The 16066-nt window shown below is 41.2% G+C and overlaps 1 protein-coding gene across 1 annotated transcript in view; it reads right to left on the bottom strand.

Annotated features, from left to right (window-relative positions):
• Positions 1-16066, bottom strand: part of CFAP58 (cilia and flagella associated protein 58) — a 62700-nt gene that overhangs the window by 21083 nt on the left and 25551 nt on the right. The window contains exons 8-13 of the mRNA XM_075611818.1: positions 14451-14533; positions 10825-11016; positions 9683-9844; positions 8589-8735; positions 2228-2368; positions 1107-1330 (exon numbers count right to left, since the gene is read on the bottom strand). Coding sequence (XP_075467933.1) covers positions 1107-1330; positions 2228-2368; positions 8589-8735; positions 9683-9844; positions 10825-11016; positions 14451-14533 — 949 coding nt within the window. The remainder of the gene's footprint in view (positions 1-1106; positions 1331-2227; positions 2369-8588; positions 8736-9682; positions 9845-10824; positions 11017-14450; positions 14534-16066) is intronic.

Genomic DNA, 16066 nt, shown 5'->3' with positions numbered 1-16066 from the left:
ATTGCATCCTGATTGCCTGAGATCTGAATTTCAAGGTGAGGCCAATTATCCAACTACAGAACACTTGACTTTGCAAACTTTGCTTTGCTAACCAGAGGAATCATTTAAAATGACAAGTGTTTGACTGTGACACTTTTCTCAAACTTTCAACCTACAATGGTCAGCAAGGCTTTGCTGGAAAACCATCAGGAAACGCCAACCGGTAGTCCCACAGGGAGTGCCACAGGTAGCTGCATGTTTCGCCACTCGGAAATGGAATACTAAATGACAATGTGGCTTCCAATTATATTCAATACAGATAAACTAAACTAAAATGAACAGCGTCCGTAACAAAGTCACCAGATGAGATAGGATTTAGCACTCTGAACACATTTTTAAAATTTGAGATGTATTTAATAACTGAGCAAATATACAAAAAAACTACCACAAACGTGATAATAAATCACCTGTGTAATGTGCAAAAGATCTATAACTATAGTACTGGTGGTATAACAACTTAAATCTACAGTAGCCACACTTTTTAGAAAGTAGTCTCACTGCAAGATATTTATTCTTTTTTTGCATGCATTTTATTGTAGAAATCTGGACGCACTGCGGCTACTGAAGATTTCGGTTGTTATACAGATTTAAATGGCGGAGTGGAAGTCCTCGCCATACTTCAAAAACTGGCGCCAATAAGCAGAAACCCTATCATCTATAAATAAGTGCGGTAAGACCATATATACATTGATAAATATAGTAGTGGTATGGTACAAGTTACAATTCTAGCTAGTAATAACCCAATCAGAAATTTTATAAAAACAGAAAAATCCAGTGCAACCTCCAAAGATTGAGGAAAGTAGATTTTTTGTTTTTTATTTCACCAATCTTCGGATGTTGCGGTAGTTCTTTCTGTTTTTTGAACATTTAATAACTGCATTTGTTAGAGATTTATACCTAACTGCAGAAAAGATACTGTACACATTTTCAAGTTGTTGTAATTATTTCTGAATTGTAAGAAAGTACCTCTCTGTTTGCAAATACAAATCTCTGTCATGTATAAAGACCGCTTGTGATGTACAGCGAGTAATGTCTGAAGACTTTCAGAGAACATATTCACAGTGTACCTGAGGTCTTCCACATTGGCCACAGTCTTTGTAAGGATTCCTTTCTCTCGTCTGAGCTTCTTTATCTCTAGTTTGAGAAGTCGAATATCCTCCACCCTCTGTTTGTACTGACTTTCTCCTTTGTTTAGAATGGATTGTTGGATTTTGATCTTTTCATAAAGCAGGGCCAGTTCATCGTTCCTCCGGACCAGCTGCGTACCCAGAATATCCCTCTCGCTGATAACCTGCGGATTCAAAGCAGTGACAAACAGCCGAATATTAAAGAATTGACAGTATTTATCTCGAGACAAAACATAACAAACTGTTTCATGTTAATTAGCGCGAAACTTCTATAGTACGGATAAGCTGCAGATACGAAACAGCTGCATCTGTTTGTGTCTCAGTTTCCAAAATAATGACATTTAGTATAAAGCTTTGTGAGGACTGGTATCCTGAGTACCTGTTGTGTACTGTCTGTGCAAGTCTCTGTATCTATACACATGAAGTCACTGCTAACAATATGATGAAAAAGATATGAAACACATATAGTGTGAGTACAATTTGCAGCAAAGCAAAACTTGGGGAAAGTGCATGCTTGATTGTGCAACCTTCAATTCATTTAATAAGCCTGAGCAATAAGAATAAGGTCTGCATGTGATTTATCTGTAGATTGTCATTGTTTATATCCATTTGTTATTTCACAAAATCACATTCAAGTAATTAATTCAGTTGACATCTCCATGTTGGGGATGTTTCCTTTTGAAATCCTGATCTTGTGTTTAAAGCTGCAGTTCAAGCGCCTATCAGAAGGGAAAGGGGCTGTCACTTTGGAAATGCTTCCTACAGTATATTAGAAACATTAAAAATGTCTTTAAAACATATTTTTTTAAATGCTACAAGTATTTTCTCATAGTACAGAACTGTTTTTTTTTTTTTTTTTTTTTTTAAACACACGGATACTGCTTGAACTGCTGCTTTAAAAGAACTGGGACTAGATACTAAAAAGCAGAAGGCCTTGCCTATACTTCTCTTTCTTCCCATACTGTAGCTCTGGGTTGAAATGTGTTGGGATAAGAGCACAGAAAGCAGCAAAGCATTCGGACGCAGCCACTGCTGAGACATGATAGAAATGATAGCCATGCCTGTTCTAGCTCTTTCTTTTGTCTTAACCTCTCCGTGTCGGCCTCAGAGATTATCTTCAGGAGCTTCCTCTCTTCTGCTTCTTGATTTTCAATGAAGTGCTTCGTCTCCAAGCTCTGCTGCTTCATCTTCTGCAGCTCAACCTGCAGGTATTAACGGGAACATAGTTACACTCATAATATGCTGCAGGTATTAACAGCAACATGGTTACACTCATACTATGCTGCAGGTAGTAAAATGGTTACACTCATACAATGCGTACTATATGTACATCTGCGCCGCCTCAAAGGCAGACGTCTGATGGGGTTCCTCAAGAGCTGCTCCCCTCTGCACAGGACCAGCACGCTTTTTCCTTATCTCCAATAATCTGCCTGCCCATCTCACACTGAAAGGGTCCTATATTTTCTTTTCTCTTTTTTTGTTATTAAAGTAATTAAAGAACTTTTTAGGGTTGATATTACTTTATATTGCAATCCTTTTTTCATTATCCATTTTTGCTAATTTGATTGCCCTTTTGCAATTTTTGTTACATTCCTTATAATTCTGATACGATGCTCCGTCCCTTCTGACTTAAAGAATCTAATTGCCTGCTTCTTCTTTTCCATTTCCTCCCCAACCTGTTTATTTAGCAACATTGGTTTTGACTTATTTCTTTTATACTTATTACCAAGCTTATTACCCACTGATGAGTGTGCTTTTCTAACAATGTTTTAAAGACTGCCCATTTATCTTCTACATTTTTCCCTGCAAAAAAAATCATCCCAATGTATTACAGTACTTGTAGATTAGTTCTCAGTTTATTAAAATCTGCCTTTCTAAAGTTTATGGTCTTTGTTGAACCCAAGTAATCTGTTTTTTGATCATTTATTTCAAATTAGACCATGTTATGATCACTATTACCCAAATGTTCCAGACTTGAATATTTGCTATTACTTCTACATTGTTTGATATTACCAAATCCAGTATTTCCCCTCTCCTGGTTGGTTCCTCAATAATTTGGGTCATATTGTTTTTAAGCACCCCCAAAAAACTGCTTCCTTTTGTTGTAACGCTAATCTCATTGCCCCCGTCTATGTCTGGATAATTAAAATCACCTATTATGCAAACATGACCTAGTTTTGATGCCTTCTCCATTTGAAAAAGTATTTTAGCTTCCACAATCTCACATATATTTGGAAGTTTATAGCATATCCCTACAAACATTTTCTTTATACTTGTACCTCCACTGCTAATTTCTATCCACATGGTTTCTACATTTTCATAATTCCCTTCATAAACATCTTCCCTTACAACAGGTTTTAGATCTGGTTTAACATACAAACATACTCCACCTCCTCTTCTATTTGCTCGATCCGTCCGGAAAAGGGAATAACCCTCTAAATTAACTGCCCAGTCATGAGTTCCATCCCACCATGTTTCAGTAATGCCTATGATATCATACTGCTCCCTTGCAGCTATTACTTCAAGCTCCCCCATTTTATCCGTCAGGCTTCTTGCATTAGGAAGCATGCATTTGCTTGGCATGGGACAGAGTGAGGGAGAGGCTTGCAGCTCGGGGAGAGCCAGGGCCCGGCGGCCACGAGATGTCGGGGCCAACTGCTTTGGCCGGCCGCTGGGCCCCCTGCAGCCAGCGGGCCCAGTGAGTTGCCTGACACCTGTGACCAGCAAGGTAAGAGAAATGGCTGCCGCTCACCTTTAATTGTTCTACTATATACATGTGCTGGTGTATGAGAAATAGGGTGCATATGGGAAGAAAATATTCTAGAGTACGGTGAAAGGTCACAGCAGTGGCCTAAAAGAATCCTATTTGCACTCGCTATACCAGAAATGCTAGGCTAGGAAAGATTCAATCCTTGGAGTTACCTCCATAGCCATACATAAACAATTTTAAAATCATATTTATTGAACATATATGCAACAACTTTTATCTAAAATACCACTGTGTGGCTACAAGAGAAAGCAAAGGGGTGTAGGGGATAAGTACTGGTATAGTTACCGGAGCAGAGCGAGACTCTAAATTGTAATCAGGACAGTATATAGAGTATAGTACTCAAAAAGACTCCCCAGGAATTTCTTCTATCAGTTCTGGGTACAGCATATAACCTGAATGGTTTATAGAGGAATCAATGAGTATTTTAAGTATCCGTAATGTAGTGAGTCCCCTATGGTAGTATTTCCATAGGACTATATAGTCCTTGGGTGACGTCACTATGTATGGTATACAGACGAGGTAACCTGTGTGCCGCTATACATAAGATACTCAGCGTTCAAATATCATATGTTTGGGACACAGCCTTAGTTTACTCTCGGTTGCTAATTCGCAACTCTATACGTGCCTTTAAGTCCCTAAAGTACAAGCCAGCGCGTCACTCTTTATCCCGTGGCGTCGCTGTCACTCTAACCAAAAAGCCTTTATGTACTTAGAACTGATTAGGCCGTTTAAATATATCAATGCCAAAGCAGGAATGGTCTCACATCATAATCAGCTCTCTCATGCACGCATACGACCTGATAGTCTCTCAAAACGGTTGCTCGCTTCCCGGTTCCCTATGCTTCCGGATGACGTCATCGGAAGTACGTCATCACGTGACCATTCCTGTACTTATCCCCTACACCCCTTTGCTTTCTCTTGTAGCCACATAGTGGTATTTTAGATAAAAGTTGTTGCATATATGTTCAATAAATATGATTTTAAAATTGTTTATGTATGGCTATGGAGGTAACTCCAAGGATTGAATCTTTCCTAGCCTAGTATTTCTGGTTTAGCGAGTGCAAATAGGATTCTTTTAGGCCACTGCTGTGACCTTTCACCGTAACCTGTGACCAGCAGCAAGGTAAAGGTTTATGTATTGAGGTTTTTTTCTATGTATTGGGTTTTATTTTCTATGTATTGTTTTTTTTTTTTTCAATGTACAGTATTGGGGTGTTTTTTTCTATGTACAGTATGGGGGGGTTTATGTATTGGTTTTTTTTTCTGTGTATTGGGTTTATTTTTCTATGTACAGTACAGTATTGTTTTTTTTTTCTATGTATGGTTTTTTTTTCTATGTATTGCTTTTTTGTATTGGTGGGGTTTATATGTATTATTTAAAAAAAAACATGTATTGGGGGGGGGGGGTTTATATGTATTGGGGCTCGGGAGGTGTGAAATGGGGGAGGCTTGCTAGACCCCCGACACGGGGGGGGGGGGGGGGGCGGCGCCCAGCCGTAACTCTAGTCCTGGGCCCTGGGAAATCTGCGGCCCTGCTATGCTGCAGGTATTAACGGGAACACAATTATTCTCACTATGCTGTCAGAAAGAACAGGATTAGAGCAAGGTGGTTTTTTTTTACTTAGTACAGGAGAAAACATAGAGCTAAAGACAATTAAGCACATAATTCACGTATGTATGAGCTACTACCTACAATAGTGCACAGTTTGCATTATAAAAACTCATTTGGAAAGGCTAAATGACCTGAACATGTACATGTACATCCTGGAATACCCCTGGTCTAAGAATTTGATGTACGCTGATACAGAGGTTTGTGAGCAACTCCTCAAAGTCTTTTGGTCTTTTAAAAACATTGAAACATACAACATATACCTTGATCCATGAACAACAACTGAAACATTTCTTTATCATACTATAGGCACATAGAGAAAAATGGAATCAATATAATAAAAGGAAAAGAGAGAGAACTTTGAAAGTTGGAGAGTGATATAAAAGGCCAAGCAAACCTACAAAATTGTTTATTGTACATTTATGCAAAAAAAGTTAGAGAAAAGTTATTTTGGAAAAGTCCCTTATTCTTAAGAAATGAAAGCTTGGATGTGTAAATAAAAAGTAATGATCCAGGATAGCACCTGAAACCATTGCAAAAATGATTTTGCCTTTCAAATGTTTTGTTTAGTAAATGAAATAGTTTTAGCAGCTTTTGGTCAATGTGCAGTGCTCAGTAAGAAAATAATGTGGGTGAAAGATTGCAAATGCCTAGGGCTTGTAACTAACATGCCAGTGGGTTTTGGATACATTCCATGTATATAATTTGAGCAGAAAAAGCATTCGTCAAACTAATAGCCGGTGATTCCGAGGCTGGTAGACAAAATGAAGAGTTTGTCGAGGCAGGATGTTGCAGACTGGAAATTAGACAGTGAGTAGCTTCCCTGTGAATATGAAAAGTGTGAGACGTGACAGGGAGATGTGCTAAGAATCATCAATTGTTTTTCTCTCCCATGGATCGATTGGCGTTCTGTCACATGTGCAATGTATCTCTGACAGGGAATACCTGACAAAGCTAAGCAGGAGAAGGCAAGAGAAGAAATGATAGCAAAGAAATAGAGTGTGCAGAAGCCAAACAGCTTCAGTGCTGGTACCAAGTTAATAGGTTAGGATTCCCAAGGGGAAAACATTCAAAATTGAGATTTGTTTGAGAACTCTGGCATTTTGTTTTCATCTTCCAACGCTACTGAACTGCGCTACGAAATATGCTGACGTGTTATAAATAAATGATAATCATAATATTGAAGAATAATGGAAGTGCAGTGGTTACATGATCATAAGTCTTCAATGCACAACACTGTATCTATGTATGTGATGGTGAAGAGGTAGCCAGGCTCACTAATAGTTAGGTTAAGCCTGTTTGGTTACCTCTGATCCATGTTTTGGGGTTCAGGAGTGTCAGCCGTTGGACCCACCTTTTGTAAAAGCATTACCTGTAATTATGCGACAATAAAATAACTTTTGTGTTTTTACCTTTCCAGGGATGCCAGAGAGCAGGGATTGCTGTGTTATGAGTTTCAGGGGGAGTTTTGCGGAGATGGTGTTGTCAGATTGTGTCTATCTAGTCAGCTCCCAGAGTTGCTGGTTCCTCTAAAAATGTACCCAAGAACCAGGTCGGATGCCTAGCTGCATATAGACACATTGTCTCGGTAATATCTCCACATGAAAACGCTTGCGCGACTCACCACTAGGGGTCCCTGCTTCAGCACAGACCAGAAAGGTAAATGGGGCATAGGGATGTGAGGTGTCCCTGAAACAGTCATGGGGTTGCTAGGTTAATGGGGATACCCAGTAAATGCCCAGGTCACCCAGAACCAGTATAGGGATTCCGGGGGTACTACTATCATCTACAAGGTTGTGAGGGGACGTTTAAAAGTCCAGTCCTACGTTTACTGTATAGAGTGTGGGGAATATGGCTAGTAAGAAATAATGTGCAGCTTCTTATTTTATTTCCCATAACCAAAAGACTTAGGATATTTAAAGTGTATATTTTATGGAACAGTGTGCATTAAAGTGTATATTTTATGGAACAGGGTGTTTTCAAACATGTAACAAAAACTGCACTTGCCTAGGACCCCTTTTACAACAAGCACTCGTATGGTGATGAACGTAAATGGATAAAATAAAAGGGGGGGAGTGCTTGTTGTAAAAGGGGTAATTTTCTTGCCTAGGCAAGTGCAGTTTTTGTTACTAGTTTCTTTACCCCTGGCACCGTTCTCTAGACAGTAGCTTGAGCTCATTCCCTCACCCCCCCCCCCTCATTTGTTTTAAAACATATCAGTTTGTGCACAGAAATGAGCTGGGACTTTCAGAACCAATGCTCTCAGAGGCCACTGGGCTACCAAGTGGTGCCAGGAGGTCTGGCAGGACATCTGGAGATGAAAGCTCCAGGGGATGACCAAGGTGTCAAGACCATTTGGACAGGAGGGAAGGATTCAAGTATCCACATTCTGAGATCAATGGACGCCCTTTGCATTTCCATTGATCCCACCAGAATGTCAGGAGCCTGTCACCGCGGGTGGCATTGAGGGAACCAGGGCAAGAGGTGGCAAATTGCCCATGCCCCTTGGTTCATTCAGATTTCCAGATTACCCTGTTGTGTCTACCAGCTTGTCTCTGATTGGCGGCAGAGAAATTTCTCACGCTTTGGATTGGGCGATAGTATTTTTTTTAATTAAAGTCAGAGGTATTAAAACACCTTGCGTCCATTAGAGAGTGGGGTTTTCAAGAGGTTCTCCAAGGTGTCTCATTGTTCTCCAATCCCCTAAGATTCTCAGATTCTAAGTTTCCAGTTGCAAGTCTCCAGCAAGAAAAGGGCTGCTTCAGTGAAAGCTGCCTGGAATATTTTCTGTCCTGTTTTTGCAACTGTTATCAGGGTTAGGATTCCCTGCATCTAGGAGAGTCTAGGTTGTTACCCCAATTCCCAAGTAAGTGTGTCTTTTTGCTGTAGTTTGTGTAACATTGTGTGTTTGCCTTTTCCTGTGAATAAATGTACAATTTATTTGATTAACTTGTTTTGCTCAATGCATGATTCTGGTAAAAAAAGGTGCAAATGGCCTGGTCTCCCGTGACAATGTATACGCAATTTCTCCAGTGGATCTGACCTTCAAAGCCTCCTTCTCTTTCTCTATGCGCTGGTGGTCCAGGTGCACCTTCACTAGGGCCGACTCTTTGGAAGTGATCTCTTCCTTCAGCTGGTCCACCTGGTGGTTCATGATTTTCAGCTTCCTCTTCATTTCTGTAATTTCATCCTAACAGGACAACACAAGTGTATGTTTAGAAAGATAACAAGGAACGGTTCTGCAGCAAACTCCCTCAGCAATATGAGGTTCAGTTTGTTAGTCCCCAGGTGGATGCAACCATTGGTCAATTTGTTACAGGCAAACTACTGATACTTTACCTGATTTTGCGCCTAAAGATGTTTAAAAAGGGGGGAAACTACTCTGCTGACATCAGACAAATACCAGTTATGTATCTATTTTCCTCACTGTGCCGGAGGCAGCAAGAAATAGATTGCAAGCTCTTTGTGCAGAGACTCGCTCTTCCTATAAATTGTACTTTGTGCAGATTTGTATCTATACTCCTTAGGCCTAGGACATAGTAGAATCAGCGTCGCTGAGGTGGGCTGAGCCGCGCTGAACAGATGCAAAGCCCCTGCATCTGTAATCAGTGCGGCTATAGTTTCTCCCTCCGCATGCGTGCGGAGGCTGAGAAAATCGGAAGAGACAGGCAGGTTTGAAATTTTGCCACTCGGGGAAGCGGAGGAGCGGTCATGTGACCGCTCCCATCCAATGGGAGCGGGGGACTAGCCCCGCCTCCCGCTCCGCCCCCTGAGCGCGCTCACTGCCTCGCCTGCAAGGACAGGAAAATTATCATTTTCAGCAGGCGAGGCAGAACAGGAGCGCGCCTCAGCGAGCTTCAAGGCCACTATGTCCCAGGCCTTATATAGTGCTATACTTTAGTAAGTTATTAAGTTAGATTTTTACATGTTGGTCTATGAGGTATTCTTTTGCTGAAAATTAACAGTACAACCTATTATGTTATTTGGTGCTGGGAGTAATACTGCCTTTCAAGACAAAGATTTAGCTCCTTATTGCTTTGAAGGCTCCTTTGGTCCTCAAATTGTTAATTGTAGATCTCCACAACTGAAAGCTGCAGTAGTTTGTGATAAACTAAAAGCCAATGTTCATTTTTTTACCTGCGCTTCAATTAGGTTTTTGCTGTACAGATTTCTATCTGATCTCACGGCCTCGTACAGATTCTGCTGCTGCTTTAATTTTGTCTCTGCTTCTGCAATCTTCTTCTTGTAGTCAAAGATCTGCATCTCTCGCACTTTGATATCCTCCATGTGCTGCAGAACCTGTAAGGAGGAAGAGCAGAAACACAAACTCTTTAGTCTTTTTTTTACCATAACAGCCACTCAAAACCCCTTACTGTCTTTTTGTAGTGGCTGGCAATGCTAGCAAACTGTAACAGAACAGAACACACTGACTAAGACTGACTAAGAGTAAGTATTCACGACCAGTAACATCAAGTACTCGAGCATTTAATTATAATAACAATCTAGTTATGATTAAAAATGATAAAGGTACTCCCAGCACAACCCTCACTTTCTATACCACAGTAATTTATAAATGTACATTATATAAAAAATACGTTCACATTATAAAGTGATGTAAAACAAATTCAACAGCTCAACATTTCAGGGTAAAAGAGACTTTATGGTCTAAAACCTAATTTGGGTCAGAGTCTTTATTATTTTTGTACGACCAGATGAAAGCAGGATCCTTTGGGGAGCATCTCGGCACACATACTTTGTCCAAGAGAATCATTCTTCAATCACATTTCTAATTTTGGGTGAAACTACAGGGACCCTGTCATATAGTCTCATATGCTAGCAATTTTTAATTTGTTTCACATTAATTATTATGAACACACTAGAGATGCAAACTATTCAGGATTCAGTAATTCCCTCATTTTGTAAAATTGTGACACTGCTAATTTCTTTTGGCAAACTTCTGCAATGTGAACAGTTCACACATTTCTTGAACAAACTCATATCCAGCTAATGTTTTAAAGGTATAAAATACTATTCCTGATGGGGATAAAGCATTGATTGGAATGAAGCATCTGAAGTAGCTAATTTCTGGACTGTAACTAAACCATGAAATGTAAAGTCGCCGACAGAAGTAAACGATGTAAACAATTCACTATGATTTATCTTCTGCTGCTAATGCTTTTTATTATGTCTCATTACTATTACAATGTTAATTCAACTGACTTTGAACAAAACGATAACAGAAAGTTGACCTGAGCCTGAGAAATGGATACTGTACTCACCTTCTGGGTGAGGTCGCTGGCCTCGTTAATGTAACGATCTCTTTCCTTCTCCAGCTGGTAAATGATTTTTCTCTGTTTCTGCGCCTCCTCTTTGTAACTTTGGATCTCTTCTTCCAGGTTTTTCTTTGACTGTTCGTGGAGTTTTACCAAATTGAGCTGCTTGTGGGCTCCGTGTGCAGCTTTCAGCAGGTTCTATACACGAGATTTGTGAGGAAAAACACAACTTAGATGGCAGACTATTGCACTTTTTGCATGCTTAATTTGAAGTTACAGCCAACATTTACCAGTTCATATTTCACCAAATGCACAATCTGTCCCTCATGTACTTTGTAATATTGTCAGACAAATTGAGATGTACATTTTACTTGAAGGTATATCTGATAACACAGTAACCTGTTATCACTCTAGTAGAGTAACTCAAAGTGCAGTAACATGGCACTGGATACATGTACACTGGACATTACTGGACATATCTCTGCATTGTTGTTAGATGAGCACTATATATTAACAGTCAATCCGTACAGCCACCATAGCCATTCATGGAGTTTAAGTTTGAAAAAGTTAGGCCAAATTTCATGAACATTTTTTTTTTCCAAATCCAAAACCTTTTATGTACTTTGGTACAGTGCAAATTATAATCAGAAACATAATCGAAATGTGTACAACATTTGTAATTATATTTGCCCATCTTAAAAAGAGCTACTACAGTGGCTAGGTATTATAGCTCGGATATACATAACTTTGGAATCACTACAACATTCTTTAACCAGTCATGCATGATCTGCATCCAGCTTTACCAAAGCATGATGTACAGTATTATATACCGGTGATGTGTGTGATATGGCTTTTTAGGGTTACTGCTAATAAATATATCCTGTCTTCTGTAACAACCATTGCAAATGGTATAGAAAGTGTCAGAGACCTGAGTGCTTTCACTTTATTGTAATCTAATTATACAGTGGTTTGCAGAAGTATTCAACCCCCCCCCCCCCCCCCCCACCAATAATGTCCCAAGTTGTTGAATTACAAATAATGTATGTACAGTTTTTCAAACAAACTTTTTCATTCAAGGCTATAGAGCTGTAGGGGTTAAACGGAACATAGTTATATGAGGAGGTTAAATGTCAGCAAAAGAGAAAAAAAGAATGAAAAATACTGGTTGCAGGAGTATTCAGCCCCTTAAGTCAGTACTTGGTAGAAGCCGCTTTTGCAGCAATTACGGTTACGAGTCTTTTGGTCTCTACTAGCTTTGCACAGTAGGATGGTGAAATCTTTGCCCATTTTTCACGGGACAATTGATCCCGTTCTGATGACTATGACCATAAATGTTCGATTAGATTTGTCAGGAGTTTGACTTGGCCACTCGAGAACATTAATTATCTTCTTGTTCAACCACTCCAGCGTGGCTTTGACATTCTGCTTTGGGTCATTGTCCTGCTGAATTTAGTCCCCAGTTTCAGAGTCTTGGTTAATTCAAACAGGTTTTTCTCAAGGATTCGCCTGTACTTTGCACCATCCATTCCCCCTACTATCCTGACAAGCTTCCCAGTCCCTGCTGAAGAGAAGCATCCCCATAACATGATGTTGCCACCACCATGCTTTAGGGGGCGGTCCCAGTCACTTCTACAGCGCACGGCTCGGCGTGCGCTGTGCTATCAAGCCCCGTCCCCCCAGTCCGGCCGGTCCTAGTCCCTACCTTGTCGCGCACCTTTCCCCAGCTGTGCGCGACAGGTTTTCAGGGAGGCATGGGAATTTGAAATTAGCATCCGCGACGGAGGCGTGGCCACGCCCCCGGCGGCGTTTCAGCCAATAAGGGCAAACCAGCCGTGGGACGTCATAGCCACGCCCCCGCAAACCTACAGGCACGCCCCCTCCCATCGCAAATCTTCCCTCTCCCCTCAGACCGCCTATCGCGGTGCAGCGCTGTGCACGCGCCGCCCCCTCGCCGGGCGCGCGTGCGCGCGTGCGTGCCACAGTGAAGACTGGGGACTCAGCCTTACAGTTGGGATGGTGTGTCTGGGTGGTATGATGCATCTTCCACTTATATACCTGAGGGAAATTATCTACAAGTGAAACCAGTTTGATTACACACAGGCTGAAACCATTTGACAAATGTTGTGACCTTTCAATCAATTAATTTGCACCTGAGCTGATTTAGGGCTGCAGTAGCAGAGGGGTTGAATACTTATGCAACGGAGATTAATCTGTTTTTCTCTTTAAATCTGACTTCTTTGTATTCTACAGTATATGCATTTTCTAACTATCACTTTGGAGTTGTTTTTGAAGATTGTACATGTAAAGTCTAATTTGAAAGCGTCGTGGAATACGCGCAGGTGCCAACAAAATTTGAAAAATGTGCAGGGGGTGAATACTTCTGCAAACCGCGGTATACCACTGTATCACTGACAATCCCTCTTCAATGCAATGCAGATCGCAGGAAATGGAGTACAATGTACAATGCCCATGAATGCTTCCTTACTGTGCCATTCGGACTTGTGCAGTTTGTTCTTTCACACTCTGAACATTACTGGAACAGACAGCTCTCCCCAATTTTCCTGCTGAATGTTAGCGCAGTATGAAAGGGGCTCTGCATGTCAGCAAATGGTACCTGCCAGCACAGAACACTCAATGCACACAACCTTTTCTGTGTATTAGCCGTCACCATGAGTCACTCAGCTATTTCCCCTTCTTTTATTTAGCCAAGGTAATTTCTCTTACCACTGAGTTCTTGAATGTAAATTCCAATTAAAACACACTTTAGAACTTACCCAAGCATTCATCACACAATGAGAAACGAGACCAATGAAAATGTGTTGATGGTGGAATAAAGGAAGTAAGGTCATGTTTTCATTTAAAGTTACATTTGGGGCATATGTTTCCATGTTTAAAAGAAGCAGTGATACCTCCTGAGAAATAGTGCTGTCAATGTCTCTGCACTGCACTTTTGATCATCTTTTGCAGTTTACAGCTGATTAGGGCTGTGATCATCAAAGAAACAGATCAATTTAGCATACCACCCCACAAACCAACATGCTGCAAAATAAAATTGCAAGGAGTGTGAATACACACTTCTTTGTCTGCAGAATGCATTGTTGGATCTACCCAGTAATTAAAGCAGTTTGCACTAATTGTCCTTAATGCCCACTTACCTCGATAACCTGTGAACTGTGTTAAGCTATGTCAGTGTTTACTGCAGTAAGGGCATATTGTATTAGTTATCACCGTGGTATGGAGGGAATGAAACCAGACAACCCTGCCCTGGCTATGGTGAGTGAGAGAGCTTTTTCTTACTAAGGAGAGATGTTTCTGGTGTGGAAATGTATGTCAATGCTAATATCACAATAAATTGCAGCTTATTCAATTTTAAGTGCGAAACGCTTCTCCACGGTGCATGAACTAACATTAAATAACTAATCGTCAATACGTGTTCTGCCTCGGTTTCTGCTTAGCCTAGTTTCAGGTGTGAATTTCCTATAGCATTTCTCACGAAGATTGGTGGTTTCAATTTTAAATGTATATTGCAGCTGTTATCATTTTCATCCACTTTAATCTATTATCTATCCATTTTCCTTCCCGAAATCCGAGTTACAGAGACAGGCTTCATGTTTCCAAGGAAACTGACTCACCTTATTGAGAATGTCCCTTTCTCTCACCAGCTCATCGATGGCCTTCTTATCCAGCTCCGCTTGCTTCTTGGAAGACTCCAGCTCTGAAGCAATAAAAAGATGTAACAAGTGGCAGATTGAAAGGGTAAACTCATATTGCGGTTTCAATGTAAACATCTGTATTTTCTTTGTTCGTATAATACTGGCCACTATGTACAGTACAAATGAAATAATTGAGCTCGACGTGGGTATGTGTTAACGCAGCAATACCTCCCCCCACCCTAGAAATATATATAAGTTTAACTCATATAATGTTAGGATCTTTCCCCATGAGCATGTGCTGCTCTATAAAAAAAATATACAATGTTCTTTTAGTGTTAAAAATCTTGATTGTCTTCATCTCAGGCTTCTGCGTTTAACCGTGGTAATCTTTAGGCTGCACTGAGCCCTGCGGAGAGCTTCATTTTAACCTCCCGGATACTTCATATTTCAAATGCTTATTTGGCCTGAACGAAGCATCAGATTGTATTAATAAAAGCAGTGTTTGAAAGGGCAAGAAGAGAATTATAAATGGTGATCAGCACAGACTACTGTAGTGCTGTAAGGCAGGGGGGCGCAAACTTTTTTCCCTGCGCCCTGCTGACGGCTGTCCCCTCACTCCCGCGCCCCCCCCAACCCCAACTTACCCGCGCTCCGGCGTAATGACGTCACGTTGCCAAAGCAACGTGACGTCACATGACCTCGCAGCGTCATTTTGACGCCGCGTTGCCATGGCGCCGCAGGGAGGAAGCCGCCGGAGCCACGGTAAGTTAGGTTTACAGAGGCCCTGCAGCTCCCCCGGCACTTAATTTAAGTGCCTTCAGGAAGCGCGCGGGGCCTCTGTAAACCCCGCGCCCCCCGTCGGCAGTGTCGCGCCCCCCCTGGGGGTCGCGCCCCACAGTTTGCGCTCCGCTGCTGTAAGGTACAGTATCATATCATTTCTGCAATGTGCCAATGATTGTTTTAAATCACCTCATTATCCAGAAGCAGCAGTTGCTTCTCAATGCATCTAGGACTGAAGGGTGTACTAAATGTAGTCAGTACAGTGTGTGTTATATAAAATATACAAACCCCTCACTGGAAAGCGCACTATAGTTACATGAGTGGAGCAGCCGTGGGATAAACAGTATGATATTCAACCAAGTATCACCGCACATATACAGTAACATTATTCTGTAGAACATGTAAAGGTAAATTGTGCACAATATGTGTGTGTGTGTGTGTGTGTGTGTGTGTGTGTGTGTGTGTGTGTGTGTGTGTGTGTGTGTGTGTGTGTGTGTGTGTGTGTGTGTGTGTGTATACGTACATACATACATACTGTGACAGAAACCAGGGGATGGTAATAAATTCCATATATAGGGCTCCCAGGATACTGAACAGTTTCTATCCTGTTTAGGCTGAAAAGTGCAGCCTCAGAATGCATGCACTCCATCCCACAGTTTGGCAAGTGCTGGTATTGAGGGATGAGGGATCCAGACCAGAGTTTGTCTGCTGCCTGATTTCTGTCACCTGTCCTGCTAGTTAGAAATCAGGTATTTAAGGCTGATTTCCTGGTTCCTCTGCCCTCTCCCCGAGAGCCTGGAGGCAGGAAGGCTGCT

Source organism: Ascaphus truei, chromosome 8 (genome assembly GCF_040206685.1).
Source record: "Ascaphus truei isolate aAscTru1 chromosome 8, aAscTru1.hap1, whole genome shotgun sequence".
In the NCBI taxonomy this organism is placed as follows: domain Eukaryota; kingdom Metazoa; phylum Chordata; class Amphibia; order Anura; family Ascaphidae; genus Ascaphus; species Ascaphus truei.
Note: the sequence above shows the minus strand (reverse complement) of the source record. Positions and strands in the feature narration are given on the sequence as shown.